Source organism: Melitaea cinxia, chromosome 6 (assembly GCF_905220565.1).
Source record: "Melitaea cinxia chromosome 6, ilMelCinx1.1, whole genome shotgun sequence".
Lineage (NCBI taxonomy): Eukaryota > Metazoa > Arthropoda > Insecta > Lepidoptera > Nymphalidae > Melitaea > Melitaea cinxia.
Window position 1 is genome coordinate 9,475,103 of NC_059399.1, and position 22,007 is coordinate 9,497,109.

Genomic DNA, 22,007 nt, shown 5'->3' on the forward strand with positions numbered 1-22,007 from the left:
ATAGTATACTAATTAATATAAATACAAGAATAAAGTTATTACTTATTATTATTTATCCATTTAAACATTGTGTAGCAGCGGCAACGTGGAATCGATTATTTTTTTTCCTTTTTTTTCTAATTGCACACGATTTTTTATTTAAATAACCAGTTCATATTTTTTGTTATTATGTCGGTAAAATCGGAAAATATTATTCATATTTTGTCAATATGTAATTTGTATTTAAATATGATTTCCAAAAAACACGATTTACTAAAAATACCGAGCCAAGCTCGGTCACCTAGGTGCTAAGCATAAACGCCAGGGAGTCTATTGTACTGTTTCATTTGTACACAATCGTATTCACGTATATATTGATATACAGATGATTTACTTTATAATGGTTGCTTTGTCATATTTAGTATTTTAAGTAAAAACAGGTAAGATGAAAATTAGTCAGGATAATAATAATTTTAAAATGGTTACAAAATATAAATCGCTTTAGCCTGTAATATCCCACTGCTGGGCATAGGCCTCTTTCCCCATTTAGGCGAAGGATCAGAGCTTAATACACCACGCTGCTCCAATGCGGATTAGCGGAAACACAACATACAGAAGTAATATTTTTTAACATTAAAATGAAGTTGTATACATACGAGTACTAACAATACAAAAAATATATACTTATAACTTTTATTAGAAAAAATATTAATAAATCTGTGGTACACTCTAATTGGCGTTTATAAAATAAGTCAGTAAGTTTACCATCGATCGACCTAGCTTTTATTTTTATGTAACTAGATCGCCAAAAAAGAGTACGGTTCATCTGTGTTCATCAATTTTGCGAAAAAAAATTACGTTTGAGGGGTCTTTACTATAAATTATCATCTTTTATAAAAAAAGTGTACGTTCAGTTAACAAATTTAAGTCTCAGTCAGGATCTTAAAATATCATTTACCAAAAAATAATCATTTGATATCGTTAACCACAAAATAAGTACCCTACCCTACCTTAGTAATAGTAAAATGATAACTTAATGATTTTTTATCTAAATATTTAAGCAAATGGAATACAACGAACAAAAGACAGGGTTTTAGAAAATCAAAATATTATTTAATACTATAAGCAACACTACAATACTAATTAATAAAGTTTTTATCCTCGAGTAGTATTAAAGTACTGTAAGTATATTTTGAGTTTTATTGCCATATATTGACATTCAGAACTATAACAATATTATCAGTTTACTCGATGGACGTACCCACATACAATATGTCGGGATTTATGTATTTAAAATGGTTTTTTAAGATTATGTTTGAACAAAAACTTACAAACTTTTAAGTTGTGCCTTGACCTAATAGTCACTAATATTGAAGAAGATATTTCAATTTGGTGACAAATTATAAGGTAAATAGGTGGAAGAAATCCTTCAAATATTCTCAGTGAGTACGCTCGCACACATCGTTACGTCGATTCATATATGTGTAATGATGATCGTAGTCAATATTCGAGGAGCCGGTAAATTGACACTGCATGTTTTGTGACGTTTGACATTATGTTAGATCGTCGATGCCGGGAGAAATGTATAAAAGAATAAGCGCTAAGCGTCAAGATCACAGTCGCTTCTTTAGTGCCCAAGTAACAAAACCTAAATAATCAACCATGAAACTGGTACGTTGAGGACGTATTCTTAAAATTTAGTTTTATTATTTAATACAACTAGGATGAAATCGACAGGTTTACGAAAATTCAACTTATTTTCTTTTAGATCATCGTCGCACTCGCTCTCGTAGCTGTTGCTGCCGCGGCACCTGCAGATGTATCTGTAACTGTACATGAAATTAAGACTCTTCGTTCAGAGTACGACCAAAAACCAGAGGGTAGCTACACATTTGGGTAAGTATTACATAGATTTTTACTCTTATTATATTGGTTGTTTTGAACGGTTATCTATTCTAATATTATAATGCTGAAATGTTTGTTTGTTGGAACGCGCTAATCTCAGAAACTACTGGTGCGAATTGAGAAATTCTTTTGCCTTGGATAGTCCATTTTCCTCAAGTTCAACCGCGAAGCACAGCTAGTAATTTCTAAAAATATTACAAACTTCAACCACAATGTACAAAATACTATCTTGCAACAGAGTCAAATATAACATTCAAAACGACATTTTTCAGCTTCGAAACTGAAAACGGAATTGTACGACAGGAAAACGGAGAACTAAAGGAAGTTCGTGACGAAGAGAACAAACCTCACACTGTCATTACTGTTCGTGGTTCCTACTCCTACAACAAGGAAGACGGCCAGCCCGAGATCGTCCAATACTATGCTGACGAGAACGGTTACCATGCTGAGGGCCCATCCATCCCTAAGGTCCCCGGAAGCAACTAAGCTAAGCGAGATTTAGGCGACCTTCGTTAAGTTCAATGCATAATTGATTTAATGCTTTGAGTATTTTGATCAATTATTCATGGAATAATGCAATGTTTAATGGATTATTTGTGTTTAAGAAAATGACGTTTGCCGTTTTGAGTATTGGGAGCAACATCCGCCATAAAGCTCTTCTACTCATACTCGGTACGATTTAATATTCACTGCCACAATTTTTTGTACATTTGTGTTGTTTGTTACTTTGACATGTTTTGTACAGCAAATAAAGTTCACTGATTAAGTATTCATTTTTTTAATAACCAATTACTCATAAAAAAAAATTGAAGATATTAAGAAAAAAAAAAACTATGTAGGTACTTAAAATCAGATGTTTAACATAAAACTGCTGTAAGAAAATGTACAATACTCAATTTTTTAATTAATTAAATTATTTAACAAAAAAAAAAAAAAAAAAATCAACTTAGTTAATACTTATTAGATGTAAAGCTACATTTGGAGAATGTTACTAAAAATTGTGTTTGCTCGCAAATGAAAAAAAAAAAAACGACTTCAATTACATAGACAAGTAATATAACGTAAAGTTGACGAAAAAAAATAAATAACAAACGCACTAGTCGTCACTACGATTTTCAAGGGTTCCCCTCGATTTCTCTAGGATTCCATCATCAGAAAAAGAGAATTATCAAAATCGTTTCATAACCGACGAAGGTATCCACGAACATACATAATTTCCTAAGGTAAATAATAATAAGGTCGACCTGGCCGGGTGCTGGTATGGGATGCAACCTGTTCAGACACGCTGGCCCCTTCCCATCTACATGGAACCAACAACAGAGCTGGTGCGGCTTGTGAAGCGGCGGAAAAAACAAAAGCAGACAAATACAGGGGTCTAGGCTCCGAATATGATTTTGTCCCATTCGGTGTCGAGACCCTTGGTCCGTGGGGTCCTAGTGCTATAACCCTTTTTAAGGAAATATCGAAAAGGTTATTCGACGTCACAGGAGACCGAAGAGCTGGCAGCTACTTCGGACAAAGAATTAGTCTAGCTATTCAAAGGGGGAACGCTGCCAGTATCTTCGGAACCTTGCCTAAAGGGACTCCTTTTAATAATATTTTTTAATTATTATATTATATATATATATATATATATATATATATATATATATATATATATATATATATATACTTAAGGTTTTTTTAGTTTAATGTTATTAATCTAATTATTATTATTATATTATGAAAAGAATTGTCCTTGACCATCGTGGAATTTTAATTTTCAAAGTGATCGGTATTAAAATCAGAAGTCTTACTTTAAGGATTAATTATAAAATACCTAAGATACCTTAAAGTTTATCGAGGTTGTAATATTCATCGCTCAATTAATATTCGGTGTGTCTAATGTCGATGATGCTAAAGAATGCTATTGATTTGGACACAGAAAAATTTCCTAATATATATATATATATATATATATATATATATATATATATATATATATATATTAACCTGGGTGACCGAGCTTAGCTCGGTATTTTTTAGTAAATCGTGTTTTTTGAAAATCATATTTAAATACAAAGTACATATTGATAAAATATGAATAATATTTGTCAATTTTACCGACATAATAATAAAAAATATGAACTGGTTATTTAAATAAAAAATCATGAGTGCAATTATAAAAAAAAGAAAAAATAATCGATGGTGAATAATCGAGACATGGGATTTGTATCATGGTCCTGAGCTATGACATCTATATTGACAATTGCGCATTCATTGCCTAAAAACAGGGATAAAACGACATTTTCTAAAAATGAATCTTAGCTATATCGATTTATCGCCCCCGAAATCCCCTGCATACTAAATTTCATGAAAATCATTGGAGCCGTTTCCGAGATTCAGATTATATATATATACGGTCAAATTGAGTAACGTCCCCCTTCCTTGAAGTCGGTTAAAAACAAACAATTATACATTAAGAGTAATAAGAGCTTAGATATTACAACTAGCTGGTAGTTAGTAGGTATGTTTCGGAAATTTCGGCTACATTGACTACCTAATAACTGAGTACATATCTTATCAATTATATTTAAATGTATTAATTTACATTCTTTATTTCACATCGAAAGCATTAATGTCTTCTCTTTCAATTTTTTCTAGCAATATCATGAATTCTTATAAAGTTCATTAGAGGATTTCATAATAGGAGTATATAGGACAGGTAAAATTGTTTACTAAATATAACGCTTACGCAATGAGAATAATTTAACGTCTATGTAAATAAATATATTAGAGTCGGTTATGGTTTGCAGATTGAGTATTTGATGATTGTCTGGTGTAATCAGAAAGACGCCTTACTTCAAATTTATTTTAGCATGTGACATAATGAGATTTTCTTTAGTCATGGTTCATTTCCTGTCTAAGTAAGTAATATTATAAGTATACTAGCTGTGCCCGCGGCTTCGCCCGCGTTGAAATCAGTTTGTTACAAAGTTTTCCCAGCAAACTTCCAGTGAAACGCTTATCAAAATCGGCTTAGCCGTTCCGTAAACCTTCCTCTTGAAGCTCTCTCTCCATTGGTGAAACCGCATGAAAATCCGTTCTGTAGATTTTGAGGGCATCGATCACATACGCTTTTGGGGACTTTGTTTTATAATACACCAACTGTTGCCCGCGACTACGTCCGCGTGGTTATGAAGATATGAATTACTATTAAGATGCTTAAAGCAAATTATTTTTTTATTTCAGTCACTTGAAATGCCTATCAAACTGAGTAACTTTTTAAAAGGCACAATTTAGTATAATTTAATAGTTATTTTTATAAAACCTCTCTATACACCGTATTTTTAGTTTTCTTTTCAGGCTTCTTATATATAATTTATAGCTGCTGTATATGTTTCATACAAACTATCAACCCCAACTAAACCCCCTTAGCGGTGGAATATCGCAAAATCCTTTCTTAGCGGAGGTCTACAAACTACAATCTACCTCTCTGCCAAATTTCATCTTTGTCCATCTTGGATGAATGGACCATCCAGCGATTTTTGAGTTCTCGTGATGAGTGACTTCTCTTCTATATATATATATAGATTACGATGTATTATTTGGACACTTCCTCACCATCTATAGAGCATACATTTTAAATTTCAAGTCTCTTACCTTAATAACATAGGACTTTCATACAAACTTGCAACCCCCGTTTTATCCCCTTAGGGGTCGAGTTTCGTAAAATCAGTTCTAAACGGATGTCTACGCCGTATAAGGAACCTACCTGCTAAATTTCAAGCTTGTACCTGTTATAGTTCCGGGAATTTCGTGATGAGTGAGTCAATCTACCATCCCCCGTTTTAAGCCCAAAAGGGAGTTGCTTTCTAAAGATACATTATTTCGGCACCTTTTCACCATCTAAAGAGCGTACATTTTAAATTTCAAGTCTCTTACTTCAAAAACATAGGACTTTCATACAAACTTCCAACCCCCGTTTTATCCCCTTAGGGATGGAGTTTCGTAAAATCAGTTCTAAACGAATGTTTACGCCGTATAAGGAACCTACCTGCTAAATTTCAAGCTTGTACCTGTTATAGTTCCGGAGATTTCGTGATGATTGAGTCAATCTACCATCCCCCGTTTTAACCCCAAAAGGGAGTTGCTTTCTAAAGATACATTATTTGGGCACCTTTTCACCATCTAAAGAGCGTACATTTTAAATTTCAAGTCTTTTACTTCAAAAACATAGGACTTTCATACAAACTTCTATCCCCCGTTTTATCCCCTTGGTGATCGAGTTTCGTAAAATCAGTTCTAAACGGATGTCTACGCCGTATAAGGAACCTACCTGCTAAATTTCAAGCTTGTAACTGTTATAGTTTCGGAGATTTCGTGATGAGTGGGTCAACCTACCATCCCCCGTTTTACCCCCAAAAGGAAGCTGATTTCTAAAGATACATTATTTGGGCACCTTTTCACCATCTAAAGAGCGTACATTTTAAATTTCAAGTCTTTTATTTCAAAAACATGGGACTTTCACACAAACTTCCAACCCCCGTTTTACCCCCTTAGGGGTCGAATTTCCTAAAATCCGTTATTAACGGATGTCTACGTCATATAAGGAGCCTTCCTGCCAAATTTCAAGTTTGTAACTGTTATAGTTTCGGAGATTTCGTAATGAGTGAGTTAACCTACCATCCCCCGTTTTAACCCCAAAAGGGAGTTGATTTCTAAAGATACATTATTTGGACACCTTCTCACCATCTATAGAGCATACATTTTTAAATTTCAAGTCTCTTACTTCAAAAACATAGGACTTCCATACAAACTTGCAACCCCCGTTTTACCCCCTTAGGGGTCGAGTTTCTTGAAATCCGTTCTTAGCGGATGTTTACGTCCTATAAGGAGCCTACCTGCCAAATTTCAAGTTTGTAGGTGTTATAGTTTCGGAGATTTCGTGATGAGTGAGTGACCTTTCGCTTTTATATATATTACTAGCTGTGCCCGCGGCTTCGCCCGCGTTGAAATCAGTGTGTCACAAAGTTATCCCGGCAAACTTCCAGTGAAACTCACATCAAAATCGTCTTAGCCGTTTCGTAAACCTTCCTCTTGAACCACATGAAAATCCGTTCGGTAGATTTTGAGGAAATCGATCACATACACTTTAGGCGGCATTGTTTTAAAATACACTAACTGTTGCCCGCGACTACATCCGCGTGGTTATGAAGATATTCATTACTATTAAGATGTTTAATGCATTTTTTTTATTTCAGTCACTTGAAATGCTTATTACACTGAGTAACTTTTTAAAAGGCACAATTTAGTATAATTTAATAGTTGTTTTTATAAAACCTCTCTATACACCACATTCTTAGTTTTATTTTCAGGCTGCAGTATAAATAACCTATTGACGAACTTATAGCTGCTGTATATGTTTCATACAAACTATCCACCCCCAATTAAGCCCCATTAGCGGTGGAATATCGCAAAATCCATTCTTAGCGGACGTCTACTAACTATAATCTACCTCTCTGCCAAATTTCATCTTTATCCGTCCTGGATGAATGGACCCTCCAGCAGTTTTTGGGTTCTCGTGAAGAGTGAGTCAGTGACCTTTCTCTTTTATATATATATAGATTACGATGCATTATTTGGACACTTCCTCACCATCTATAGAGCATACATTTTAAATTTCAAGTCTCTTACTTAAAAAAACATAGGACTTTCATATAAATTTCCAACCCCCGTTTTTATCCCCTTAGGGGTCAAGTTTCCTAAAATCTATTCTTAGCGGATGTCTACGCCCTATAAGGAACTTACCTGCCAAATTTCAAGTTTGTAGCTGTTATAGTTTCGGAGATTTCGTGATGAGTGAGTCAACCTACCATCCCCCGTTTTAACCCCAAAAGGGAATTGATTTCTAAAGATACATTATTTGGACACCTTCTTACCATCTGTAGAACATACATTTTAAATTTCAAGTATCTTATTTCAAAAACATAGGACTTTCATACAAACTACCAACCCCCGTTTTACCCCCTTAGGGGTCGAGTTTAGTGAAATCCGTTCTTAACAAATGTTTATACTTTATAAGGAAACTACCTGCCAAATTTCAAGTTTGTAGCTGTTATAGTTTCGGAGATTTCGTAATCAGTGAGTCAACCTACGATCCCCCGTTTAAACCCCAAAAAGGAGTAGATTTCTGAAGATACATTATTTGGACATCTTTTCACCATCTATAAAGCTTACATTTTAAATTTCAAGTCTCTTACTTCAAAAACATAGGGCTTTCATACAAACTTCCAACCCCCGTTTTACCCCCTTAGGGGTCGAGTTTTGTAAAATGCGTTCTTAGCGGATGCCTACGTCCTATAAGGAGCCTACCTGCCAAATTTCAACTTTGTAGGTGTTATAGTTTTGGAGATTTCGTGATGAGTGAGTGACCTTTCGCTTTTATATATATTATAGATTATAGATTATTATAGATTATAAACTCATGCTGTTATTTACTCAGAGAATGTCTGTGATTTTTATTATTTTAAAAGTACCTAACTGTGTACATAATTAATTACAATACATATATGCCACGTTGGCGCAACGGTCACATCACTAGTTAGTTGAAGTTGCGCTGACGGTTGCGGGTTCGATACCCGCATATGACAAAAAATTGTATTGGCAGTGTAGTTGTTTGCAATGGTCTGAGTGTTTGTGCAATCCTTGTGGGTCTCCCACCGTGCCCCAGAGAGCTCGTTAAGCTTTCGGTCCCGGTTGTTATTATTGTATTTATAAATCTTTAGGTGAATCTATTAAATCTTATGGACTAAGCACCTACGGTCTTACATTTAAATCACATCTCGATAGAATCTATCATCTCCAATTACGAATCTTAAAAACAATCGTACCCATATACATAAGAAATAAATACAAAAACAACTCATTGAAATTATTTAACTACTGCAAAATAATGCCAATACATACTAAAATAAAATATACATTATTAATAGAACAATATTTTAATTCAAACATTCAAATAAAAATGAGTCACTATAAACTAACAAGAAATATTACAAATCACACATTAAAAATACCTAGGCATAGTAATTTTTATGGAAAACGTACGCTTGAATATATTATTCCTTTCTTAATAAATAATCTGCCATTAAAATTTAAAAAAAAATCAAAAAAGAATAACTACAAAAACATATTAAAAAATTCTTTTTAGACCAACTTAAAGAGAGAGATTGACATGACTGCATTTATTATTTTTATTATGATTGTTACTATTTTTTAACCACTTAATGTTATTTTTTTTCTTTCCAATTATATTCATATGTATAATCTATATTTGTATAGCTTTATATCATATTTTTATGTTAGTATATAATATCGTATGTACTTTAGAAACATTATTACTTTAGAAACACAGTGCACTGTTAAACTGCTCATTGTTTTTGATGCACTGTTTATTACATAAATTGTATATTTTTTTCTTCTGTAAATAAATAAATAAATAAATGTATGCCTGATAGGGATCGTTACTCATAGTAGGGAATATATCCGCCGACCCGCATTGGAGCCGCGTGGTGGATTAAGCTTTGATCCTTCTCCTACATGGGGAAAGATGCCTATGCCCAGCAATGGGATATTACAGGCTGAAGAGTAGTACAGATACGGGTCTCTGTATACTCAACCTTCGTCTCTTTTCGATTCGTAGTTCTTACTTTCCTTTATTCCTTTAGCTCTGAGTGTATATGCGAAATCAGATCTGGTGATACAAATATGATCAAGTTATTGTAGGTACTACTTAAAAGTTGTACTTAAAGATGTTTTCAAAAAAACTTCATTTAAAACTTTTTTAAGTACGATGTTTATATATATCGCATATTTATAAAATATTAGTAATTCTATTTTTTATTCAAAGATATTTACAGAATTTCTTAGATCTGCATATTTATTTCTTGTAAAATCAATATATAATATTATTCTTTATTTTACACGACAATATATTGCAGATTTTTTTATTGTTGAGAGTTAAGTTCAAATTGACACCTTTGTATGGTATGTAAAAAGAATGTTGGTACTAGAAATTATTCGTTAAACAGTTTCAAAAGAGCCAAACAGCTCATTAATTTCATTTCATTTCAATGATCAGGTGTATAAAGTTGCAAATAGAAAATCTATAGAACCGCAAATATTAATTTATATATAAAGTTGCAAATAGAAAATCTATAGAACCGCAAATATTAATTTATATATAAAGTTGCAAATAGAAAATCTATAGAACCGCAAATATTAATTTATATTTTCGAAGTTGTGTATGTACTCGTAATATAATATAGAACTGTGCTAATTTTTTTTTTGCATTGCGAATTTTTATTAAAATATTATTTTTATTAGTAGTTTTTTTCTTTGTACATAGATTTACTCTTTTATCACCCGGGTGTATTGGATTTCTACAACGGTTATTTGGTACATTTTATGGTCTCCTACGTATCGCTTATACTTTTGTAGGAAATTAATGTACAGAGGAAAAAAAAATTTTTTTACTGAAACTCAAAATCTAAAATTTACTTACAATACATCAAATATATTATCTATTTCTAGCATTATACGAGGTGAAAATATTAATATTAACTAATGCTACAGGGTATCTGCTTAAAATCTAACTACATGCACTTATATTTATTTACATTTTACTTATAATTATAATTTTATCTTTACATCTGAGGTACAGTTTGTGGGCTGTACGCTTGTTTGACGAACTTGTTGTATAAAAATAAAGTGTAAATAAATATAAATAAAATATATTAATATCAAAGAGCCTTAGATGCTAAATAATTTAATAAAAGAAGGAGTTATGGTCGGGTAAAAAATGCGTTTTTGATTAACATAGACTTACTTGAAAAGTAGTAATAGACGCACAAACTTTCACCTGATGTGTTTGGCAAACTTAAAATTCAATGGTTGTTTCTGATCAGTTAAACAATAAAAAAAGTTTTATATCATAAGAAATAATACTGATACAATTGGACTGATACATTTGGTAATAGCATAAAAAAAATAGTATTGATTTCAGAGCTCAGGATATTTCAGGAACTCTATTTATTATAGGACATACGACATCAATGATAACAAGTAAATATTTAAAAATAAGCTTTTATTAAAAAAATAAGTATCAGCAATACAAATTCTCTTAAAAACTTAAGTCGTCGTTCCATTTTAAGCAAACTTTGATTTATTTAAGAAGAAGATACTAAGACGGGTTTGCGAGTGGAGCTTCTCTCAACATGATAGCCGGTTTCGTCAGCGTAGTAGGTGACGGTCTCGGGCGTGCCGTCTTCTTTGGGGTAGGAGTAAAAGCCGCGAACAACAACGACAGGATGAGAAATATTCTCCTCGTCAAGAACTTCTCTTATTTCTCCATTCTCGATACGTTTGATTCCATTTTCAGTTTCGAAACTGCAATGAAAAGTTTAAACATCACTGTATTTCAAATAGAAACTAGGAACAAAATATTATATAAATGTATTTTGTTTAAGTTTACCTAAACTCATAACTACCCGCGGGGTTTCTGTCATATTTTAAGTGAAGAATATTAATCTCTTTATGAAGATCATTGTCTGGTACGGGCTGAGCTGTGACAGCGGTCCCGAAGAAAACGGCAAAAATTATCTGAAAGAATACAAGAACAAACACATAAATTTATAAAATTTGATACTTGTTAGCTTCAATAATACTACTAAAACTCACTTGTCAATGTTTTTAACTTACCAATTTCATGGTTGATGAAATAAGTCTGGTTATTTAGGTACCAAGGGAACGACTGATGCCTTGAAGAATAGGTCTAATTCTTTTATACATTTATCTCGACTTCAAAACTTTATAATTTTAATATCAGTTCCAAATACTCAGTAAAAAACTTCACTTGTTTTGTCGTCATCGGTGTAATTATAAAAATAATTAAAGATAGGTATCGTCTTTTTGTACTCTTGCGCTTTAAAAGCTTTTTAAATAGCAGGATATAATCATGCAAAAAATTTTTTTTTTTTTATTAAGAAGTACAACTTGACCAATCTGTATCTATCTATATATAATTCAATTGCTGTTCGTTAGTCTCAGCAAAACTCAAGAACGGCTGAACGGATTTATCTTATCTTGGTCTTGAAATGATGGTGAAGGTCTAGGAAGGGTTTAAAAGGTAAAAAAAAAGTAATAAAAATAAAATGTAGCGTCAATTTGAACTTTATTGCTATTCAATGAAGTTCATATTTAATAATCACTCACTGTTGTCTAAGAAATGTAGGTGTGTTCCTAACTTCAAAGAGTCAATTTACAATTTATTACCGCTGCACAAAGTTCAAATTCAATCATATCTATCAAAATAGTCTCCAGGTGCGCGTTGGAGGATCTAATGTCAGTGATAATATCGCGAATGCGACCAAATTAGTAATACTGATTTTCATTTTGGTCGGCTTCGCAAAATTTAATCTTGAATTAATATCAAAGAAAAAAAAATACTGCATAAATAGAAAATAAATAATATATAGCAATAGCTTTACCGCGACAGTCAATGATATGAATTCATTAGCTCACATTTATTAATAGATTAATCACACATTTTGTATCAAGTCCATGTCAAAATTGTATAACATATACAGATAGGTACTATCTAATATTTCATGTAAAATATTTGGCTTACTAATTTGTTTTGAAATTATATTTGTTTGTTTTGAGAAGCTAGTTGTAAGAAGAAAATAGATTTTTTTTAAAACTGTACGACACACTCAACGACCCCAAGTAGGTTGTGATTTTAAGATTAGGTTTCTTTGTAAATCAACAGCTATGTAGAAGCATCAAGCCGATAATAAGATTAAATAAGATCATTAAATTTAATACATTTTATAATAAAGTAATATGAGTAATTTTGCTTGTAAGAAAGAGTTGCTAAAATATTTTGTAAGGATAATACATAAGTATTATCCTAAATAATTTGCTTAACAATTCGAGCTGCCAGACTGTTGAAAGTACCTATACTTTACAGAGGACACATGGTGACACATGGTGCTACTCTCAGGTTTGTTGTGTTCCTGTGTTGCGTAAGGTAATCAGAGCACCTGAAAGGGTTGGGCTCCTGGTTATTATAGGTGTACATAGCCTACGGTAACCGCTTACCATCAAATGGACCAAACGCCTGTTTACCAACTTTGTGATATTAAAAAAAAAAATTCTTGGATTACTACCAATCTTTTCACGATTGGCCTATATAAAAATATTATTTTACATGTCACTGTACACTTGCCCTAACAATAATTCTGTAACTTGTAAAATAGTCGATATTATCACCATAAAATATCAATTAACTGACAGCTTGGTAACTGGTTAGTATTCGCTGGTTTGATCCCCGTACATGACAAATATACTAGAGGCCATACAAATGTTTGTCGTACAGTCGTACTATAGTTGTTTAAGTCTCTTTTTATGTATTTACTTCCAAAACAAGGTTAACGCCAATTAAGTTAAAAGTAAAGGTTACCTCCACTGATGTTAAAAAAATATTTGAAAAAATGTAGAGAATTTTTTTTCGAAATACTCTTCGATAATAATATATAAAGCTATGAAAATATAAATCGCTTCACTTGTATATTGTATTCTATGCTATTATTCATATTATATGTATTTCGTTTATATGTAGGTATAGTATTTTTATGCGTATGTATATATATGTGTATGTATGTGTGTATATATATATATATATATATATATATATATATATATATATATATGTTTGTATGTATGTATCTATGTATGTATGTATTGTGCTGTATATGTATGTGTATTTGTACTCGATAGCTGATATTGTTCTAGGTGACACTAATTGTCACTTCTCTGTATACACTTCCCTACCGCTTTTTCACTACGCTGTGTCCTATATGCCCAAAGGTTGTCTGGAAGAGATCGCTACTCTAGCGATAAGACCGCCTTTGTACACTGTTTTATTTTTATTTTTTTTTACTTGTAATATGTTATTGTGTTGATTGTTGTTGTGTACAATAAAGAGTATCAATCTATCTATCTATCTATCTAAATTTTTTAGTTAACTCCTCATATTTAACAACATTTTGAATATGTGTAATATATTCATGTAATAATACTTAACTACTTTGTTACAAACTTATGAGATGAAAACCTATTATATACCTTAACTAGCTGTGCCCGCGACATCGTACGCGCGGAATTTTTAAAAAAGTTTTTGTTTAGTTCGCATTGTTAAAAAATAAAAATTTCTAAAAAAAAGTAGCGTAAGTTACCCCTTATTAGATCAGCTATCTGTCAGGATAATCCTGTCAAAATCGGTCTATTCGTTTCAGGGATTAGCCGGAACAAACAGACAGACAGACAAAAATTGTAAAAAATGTTATTTTGGTATACGTACCGTTTATACATCATTATTCATTTAGTAAAAAGCGATTATTTTAATATTACAAACAGGCACTCCAATTTTATTTATTTGAATAGATATTAATATACATGTATAGACTAGATGTGCCCGCGACATCGTCCGCGTGGAATTTAACAAAAAAGTTATTATTCAGTTCGTAGAGTTATAAAATAAATAAATATCTGAAATAAAAGTATCCTAAGTTACTCCTTACAACATCAGCTATCTGTCAGTGATAGTCCATTTAAAATCGGCTCAACCGTTTCGGATATTAGCCGGAACAAACAGACATACAGACAGAAAGACAAAAATTCTAAAAAATGTTATTTTGGTATATGTACCGCGTACACATCCATATGCATTTAGTAATAATAATTGTATTTGCTGGCAAACGAAAAAAAAAACTGACTTCATATACTTCATCGACAATAATACAACGTAGGTAGACGAAAAAATAGTCAAGTACGCATTATCAAAGATTACTCCAAAAGTTGTAATCAGATCTCGATAAAATTTAAATGTGACCATGTGACATGATAAACATCGGCTTTCGATTAAATTAAAAATCAAAATCGGTACACCCAGTAAAAAGTTATGCGGATTTTCGAGTTTCCTTCGATTTCTCTGGGATACCATCATCAGATCCTGGTTTTCCTATCATGGTACCACACCAGGGATATCTCCTTTCTAACAAAAAAAGAATTATAGAAATCGGTTCATAAACGACGAAGTTATCTCCGAACATACATAAAAAATATATACTTTCGAATTGAGTAACCTCCTCCTTTTTTGAAGTCGGTTAAAAAATCGGTTATTTTAATATTACAAACAGACACTCCAATTTTATTTATTTGTATAGATGTACGATTTATGTGAAGTATATGTACATAGGTATACTCCTACACATTTTCAATTCTACGAAAATCGATTACAATTAAAATTACATAGATTATTAATTATATGTACAAATCACACTAAAATTTAATTTAATAGATAGCATGGGTAGATGAGGGAATCTAATCTATCGAGAAATATTATACAAACTTATTAGCGCGTCTGCTCGATAGAAACCAAAATGACTTTTCGAGTTCAAAGCCTCAGACAACGTCTAGTAATCTTGTATTCAAAGCAGATTCTTCCGTTTGCTAAAGACCAGTTAGTATTCCGTATGCATACTCTTAAAATGTCAAATTGTGTGAATTACTAAGCGTTTTCGAAGGAATTTCTTGTACATCTATACAAATAAATAAAATTGGAGTGTCTGTTTGTAATATTAAATTAACCGCTTTTTACTAAATGCATATTGATGTTTACACGGTACATATACCAAAATAATATTTTTTACAATTTTTGTCTCTGTCTGTCTGTCTGTTCCGGATAATCTCTGAAACGGCTGGACCGATTCAGACGGGACATTTTTTTGTAACTGCGAACGGAACAATAATTATTTAGTTAAATTCCACGCGGACGAAGTCGTGGGAATAGCTAGTTATAAAATGAAACTGTTAGAACTTGTCGATTAGACGAAAGTTTTGAACCCGCTATTTGATGTTTTACGTCACCTATTAAAAATATATCCCTTTTAGAACTGCGTAATTCCACTGGCATGTGACTGAACGAAAACAATGCGTGTTCTATAACCAAATAACAAGTAATCACAAGCACATCGACACGTTAGGTTCCGTCAGCCATAGAGAGCAAGTATGAAATGTGTCAATGTAAGTCAGAACGTTTTACCGTGGTTACCTTCTTAAATTTTATTTACCCTCTAATAATATGCGTCAAAAAGACTTTGATTTTTTGTGACACCCCAATAAGCAGTGTGCGATAATTTCCAGCTCGCTGGAAATACGGTCTGCGCTAGATCGCCGCCCTGTGGCAAAAGTCCGATATAAAATGTTATGTTCCATTCGGGATTCTGATATATCTATCTAGATCGAAAAATGCCCAGATAAAAAATTGTATTTTAACGTATCTTTGAATAAATAAGTAAGTTAATAAATAAAATATAATAAAAATATAATATAATAAAGACGCCTTTTATTCCATGCATTTACAAAATAATTTTACAATATTGAATTCCAAATTTTATGCTTGATGATTATGATTATTTTCCTTTGAAATATTAAGGAATATAAATTAAAAATAAAAACGGTTATATGTATCTAATAGAAAAATTGGAATAATCGAATATAATAATAATAATAATAATGGTTGCCAATGGTTTGATCCCGGTTAGCCTCGCTCACCATCTGGGGCAACTGGGGATCCGGGACGGTTCGCTCGCAGCCAGGATGCAGAAGGCGGTGTTACTTGACTCGGCTGGGATTGTCCGCCGGTTTCTCGGCCTACAGCCCTAACCCCCGGCCGTTCGATTTCCCTGCCGGGGCGTATTCCTCCATCCGCTTATATTTATTTAAGTAAGTATAAGTAAATTTACTATATAAGTAGTTATTATAATATATGTATCTATTATGTATTGGGCGGGCGGAGTGATATTCAGTAAAATAATAATAATAATAATAAATAAATTTATTTGTGAAAACACACTGCATCAGGTTAAAATTATATATAAAAAAAAAAAAAACGCATAGTACATAATTTACAACAAGGACTAAATACAAAGAGGGTCCAATCGTAAAACAAAACAAAAAAAAAGAGATACAACATAAGCTTATCGATTAAAAGTATTTAACTAAATACATTATATATATAAGTTTGCAGCATGCCTCACAAAAAGGTGTGACCTCAGTTTACGTTAGGACTGTTAGTCCTAACACTGGTTTTCAGGACCACCCTAAGTTTTGTGATTCTTTTTTATTTTGGCGGCATTCTGATAGAAATACACATACACATGGACATACATAAACATAGAAATCTATAAATTATATAAAATATTGTAAAACAATATAACTAATACTAATAAAAGAAAAAAACGCGATATGAGCAACACAAAAAAGTATACTGCATAATACGTTTATTCCATCTATTACATAATTACATTGAATAAATTGAAATATAAATATATACTCATAAACATACTTGCTTATTATATAAACACATAATTATAAATGGATACATATAGGATTTACCAGGTTCTATATACTGGCACCAAGGAAAACGCTTCCAGAATAAAATACTTATTATAGAAATGAGATAGATACTTAAATAAACATAATACTCGCATAAACATTTAAAAGAAAAGAGAAAAAAAATTCACAGCTACAGAGAAAAAAAAAAAACTAATCTCTCTTTTGTACCTCCAATAAATACTTTTTATATTGACGCTTGAAGCTGGCTTTAGTACTAAGGTCCCGCAGAGGAGGAGGGAGGTTGTTCCAGCACTTGGTTGCTGAGTATTTAAAGCAACCTATAAATGCTGCCGTGTGGTGAACCGGCATAGACAGTGCGCAGCGAGTAGATCGTGTAAAATGTGTGGTGTTAATGTCTCTTGCCCACTCCAACCTCTCGAATAAATAGACAGATACACTGTGTTTAATTATGCCAAACAGCATTGTGGCAAGATGTAACTGCCTACAACTTTCCATTTTTAATATAGATGCTCGATTTATGAAATGAGTAACGTGATATATAAATATATCATAATATGAGTAAATTATCAATATTTAAGTTATTATTTTAATTTTCACATGCATGCCTCCTCCAAAGATTTCCATTTGTATCTGTCTCTGGCGACATAAATCCAGTGCTGTCCAGCGACTTTTCTAATGTCGTCCTCCCAGCTCGTGTACGGTCTACCGACGCCCGGCTTGCCCTGTGGACCGTCCCGTGTGATTACTTTAGATGTCCATCTCTATCTTTGAGTCGTGCTAGGTGGTTAGCCCACTTGAATTTCGATCTTTGAGCATATTTGACCGTATCTACTGTTTTGGGCTTCCTATCATTGAATGACGGATTCTGTGTGTTTTTCTTATACGAGTATTGACCATGCTACGTTCTGTTCCCCTCTGGCACGTTATTATTTTATTCTTGATGTTATTCGTAAATTTCCATGTCTGGCAAGCATATGCAAGACATGGTAAAATGTAAGTGTCCATCATTTTCTTTTTCACTTCTGTTGGCATGTTACTTTTCATTACTTCTCTGTAGCACTAGAACTTATTCAACGCAATTCTTGTTCTGCGCTCGACCTCTAGTTCGTTGCTATTGTTGGCCAATGTTATCTGCTTCCTCACGAATGGTGTGTTTTATAGTGAGATGATTCTTTTATAACTGTTTGTCATGGTGATGTTTTTGTCAAGTTTATTTCTAAGCTAACTCTATATTATTTTATATATAATTTTTACAAAAATCTTATGATTAAAAGCAAACGCAAAAAAAAATAACAATTGCTCTTGTTCTAAAAACTTATCATCCTAAATATCGTAGTGTTATTCCATCATGTTAATATTCATGATTATTCAATGACTTCATTACTTAGTATTCATGCTGCTTTGTTTGTAGTCATGACTGTTAAAAAAACCAAATTCTGTAATCTCAGTAAATACATATCCATCCAACCTAATGTTTGCATTAATACATAGTTTAAACGTAACGAACATGAATAAAATTGAATGCTCCAAGTAAACAAATAGATTACGTTGTGATTTTTGCTAAATATAAAAAAAGTTACAAAACAGTCAATTATATACATAAGCTTTAAATGTAAATTATTTACGATTAATTAAGAGCAACTAGAGGTTTAATATTAATTGACGATAAGATTATTATCATTATTGTTAGAACCGAAACTAATAAAAATTGTTGACCTTGTTTCAAGAGAATATAATGAGCAATAAATACTTCCCGTTCATCTCTGAAATAAGGTAACGAAATATTTATTATTTTATACTATATTATTTATTTATATTATTATTTTTAAAGTAACATATTTTATACGTAAGATTGCCGGTGGTGGATGAGAATTACGGAAAACTGGGATATTTGGCGCAAACTTCGAGAGGCTAGTAGTGGACTACGGTAGGCTGAAGTGATGATTATGATGATGATTATGATGATGATGATGATGATGAATGACTGAAAACGTATGACATTATATAATGAGGTTTAAATAGCATGCTCTAATCATAATAAGATAGTGTTTTACTGATGAGTTGGTATGTCAGAACAGACAAGCTAATTTGAGCTCACATATCGATAAAAGTCTAGATACGTCTCGAAAAGAGAACCCACACACATGAATTTGGTTTGTATCGTACTTCAAAGAATGATTAACAAAAGTAATTTCAGCATCGATATGATGCCATGGTCATGATGCTTAATATTTGCCATATGCTTTAACTTCTGACGAATGAATAAGTAAATTACAAATTGATTACTACCATCTTTCTTCTTTGTTTGAATGATTTTTTTTGAATAGTCCTATTTCTGTTTTTTTTTTTTTGTTTAATAAATTGGTTACTTTATTTACCTGCCAGTTAAGTCCTTTAAAATTTGTTCTACACGTTTGAAAAATAACCCATTTTTATTAATTAGGACGTACACGAACAATCTTCGCTTACCCACCTAAAATTCTGATACTTCACATGCTAGTAGCAGCTTAGAAAAAAAAAGTTTTAATAGATATTTTTATGAAAATTTAAAGGAAAATACTTTTGCCGACATGAAGAGGATATTAAAATTATAATAATTAGTTTAAGAGGATTACTCATACCCTCGCGTTGCTATTGGTAAGTGGTAAGTCAAAGTATTGCTGCCTGGTGTTCAAAATTCAAACTAGTGGAAACAGGTCAGCTGTCATAAATGTATTGTTGACTACCTGTGCCCGCGACTTCGTCAGTGTGGAATAAAAAAAATTGTTCACTTTTCAGAGTTATAAAATAAATAAATTTCTAAAATAAAAGTAGAATAAGTTACTCCTTATTATATCAGCTATTTGCCAGTGAAAAAGTCCCGTGAAAATCAGTCCAGCCGTTTCAGAGATTAGCTGGAACAAACAGACAGAGAGACAGACTGACAAAAATTGTAAAAAAATATATTTTGGTATATGTACTGTATCCATATGCATTTAGTAAAAAGCGGTTATTTTAATACAGCACTCAAACAGCCACTCCAATTTTATTTATTTGTATAGATTTTAACGATTGAGTGAACTTTACGTATAGCAATTACAAATTGTAGTGGAAAGTACTGTTAATAACGCGAGTGTACGTTTCTCTCCCAGAGAAACTAAAAGTACAGCTTATTGTTGGTTTATGGGTGTAAAAGTAAAGCTTGTAGGGAAATTATTAATATAATATTATAAGATATTCGATTTCATTTTTTTCCTTAAGAAAATAATTTTGTCAAATTTACAAATGCTTTCGGTGAAAAAGAAAAGGTTAATTGTAGAAAACAAATTTTTCAAATCGTGTTAAAAATTGGAAAAAGTGTTACAGATAACCTGCAAGTTTGTTCAAATTTAAATGACGATTTATGTGATATTCTATTAAAACTATGTAATTTAGTGTTAGTATATATATAATAAACTTGAATATATTATAAATATTTATTTAAAAATATGTATATTTAAAGAACGATTATTTACACAAACTTTTCTGTCCGTTGATGAAACGATTTCCTAGCCAGTCAAATCGTTACGAGAATAATTAAAATATGATTTATTGAGCTTTAGTAGGAAAAATTAAACATGAAGAAGCATTTAAAATATATCTAATAATTAAAACCTACCGTGTACAAAATATCAAGACACCAGCACTATGTTTACATGTCTCACTCTTTTCGGCTGTACAGCTGCACTCTGAGGAAATAACCTTACCAGTTTTTCTCGGGTGTTAGATGATTGTATACATTAAGATAACAATTCATACTGTTAATCATTTTCATTCAAGATTCCCCTTGTAAAGTAAATAATTGCAATTGACAACTTGCTCGCCTTCAATAAAATTTTGGCCAACCACACTGATCTAACACTTCATACATTGATAAAAACATATTTTTTACTAACAGAACTTAACTTAATCTTCTTTTATAAGCTTTGTAATGAATAAAACTTTAAAAACGAATTTGTTTATATACAGTTTACATATAAAATTATTCAGCCGACTCGTTTTCGCTAGTCCTAGACCCAGTTCTAGTCACCAGTTGGCGTGAAACTCCACATCACAAAATCAAAATCAAAAATAGGTTTGTTCAAATAGGCTCCAAGAGCACTTTGGAATCGTCATTTTACAAATTAAAACTTTAAAAATAAATTATTATTTTTGTAAAAGTGAAGCTACTACGATTCGGAATATAGATTCTGCAGAGAAGAATCGGCAAGAAACTCCGCAGTTACTCTTTTGAAAATAATATATAAACTGTGTTTTACTACAAAATTAGAGACATGTTGCATGAAATACAGCGTCACTAAGTCCACAGATCTTTATCAACTATGTAATCCTGCACCGAGTAATAAGCTTTATCTATTAATTTTTTTAAATAAAAACTTTATATTTATGTTGAGACAATTCCAAAATCGTTTGTGGTATTTTATTATATGTACATGCAAATACCATGACCCACAAAGGAAACGTTTACTTTGCGCAGTCGGAAACTTGGAGTTACAATTTTGTTAGTCCTTCTCTTGTCACACTTCTTCCGTTTACGCTAACTCCTTCTCTGTAAGAACTGTTAAGCTCTGGAATTCTTTTTTTGAATTGTATATATTATTAATATATATATACTAGCTGACCCGGCGAACTTCGTATCGCCT

The 22,007-nt window shown here is 31.9% G+C and overlaps 2 protein-coding genes across 2 annotated transcripts; one reads left to right on the plus strand and one right to left on the minus strand.

Annotated features, from left to right (window-relative positions):
• Positions 1–1,584: 1,584 nt before the first annotated feature.
• LOC123654624 (larval cuticle protein 16/17-like) lies at positions 1,585–2,653 on the plus strand. Its single transcript, XM_045590519.1, has 3 exons — positions 1,585–1,650; positions 1,748–1,875; positions 2,157–2,653. Exons 1-3 carry the CDS (start codon positions 1,642–1,644, stop codon positions 2,368–2,370), a joined length of 351 nt encoding a protein of 116 aa, XP_045446475.1. The 5' UTR covers positions 1,585–1,641; the 3' UTR covers positions 2,371–2,653.
• An 8,440-nt stretch (positions 2,654–11,093) lies between these two features.
• Positions 11,094–11,634, minus strand: LOC123654567 (larval cuticle protein 1-like). Its single transcript, XM_045590467.1, has 3 exons — positions 11,626–11,634; positions 11,399–11,526; positions 11,094–11,313 (listed from the first exon to the last, which is right to left on the minus strand). Exons 1-3 carry the CDS (start codon positions 11,632–11,634, stop codon positions 11,094–11,096), a joined length of 357 nt encoding a protein of 118 aa, XP_045446423.1.
• Positions 11,635–22,007: the final 10,373 nt, after the last annotated feature.

Bases quoted from the DNA above. Each gene is read 5' to 3' on its own strand.
- LOC123654567 (XM_045590467.1), bottom strand. The intron at 11,314-11,398 runs GTAAACTTAAAC...TTTTCATTGCAG, and splicing joins GCGGGTAGTTATGAGTTTAG to TTTCGAAACTGAAAATGGAA.
- LOC123654624 (XM_045590519.1), top strand. The intron at 1,876-2,156 runs GTAAGTATTACA...GACATTTTTCAG, and splicing joins GAGGGTAGCTACACATTTGG to CTTCGAAACTGAAAACGGAA.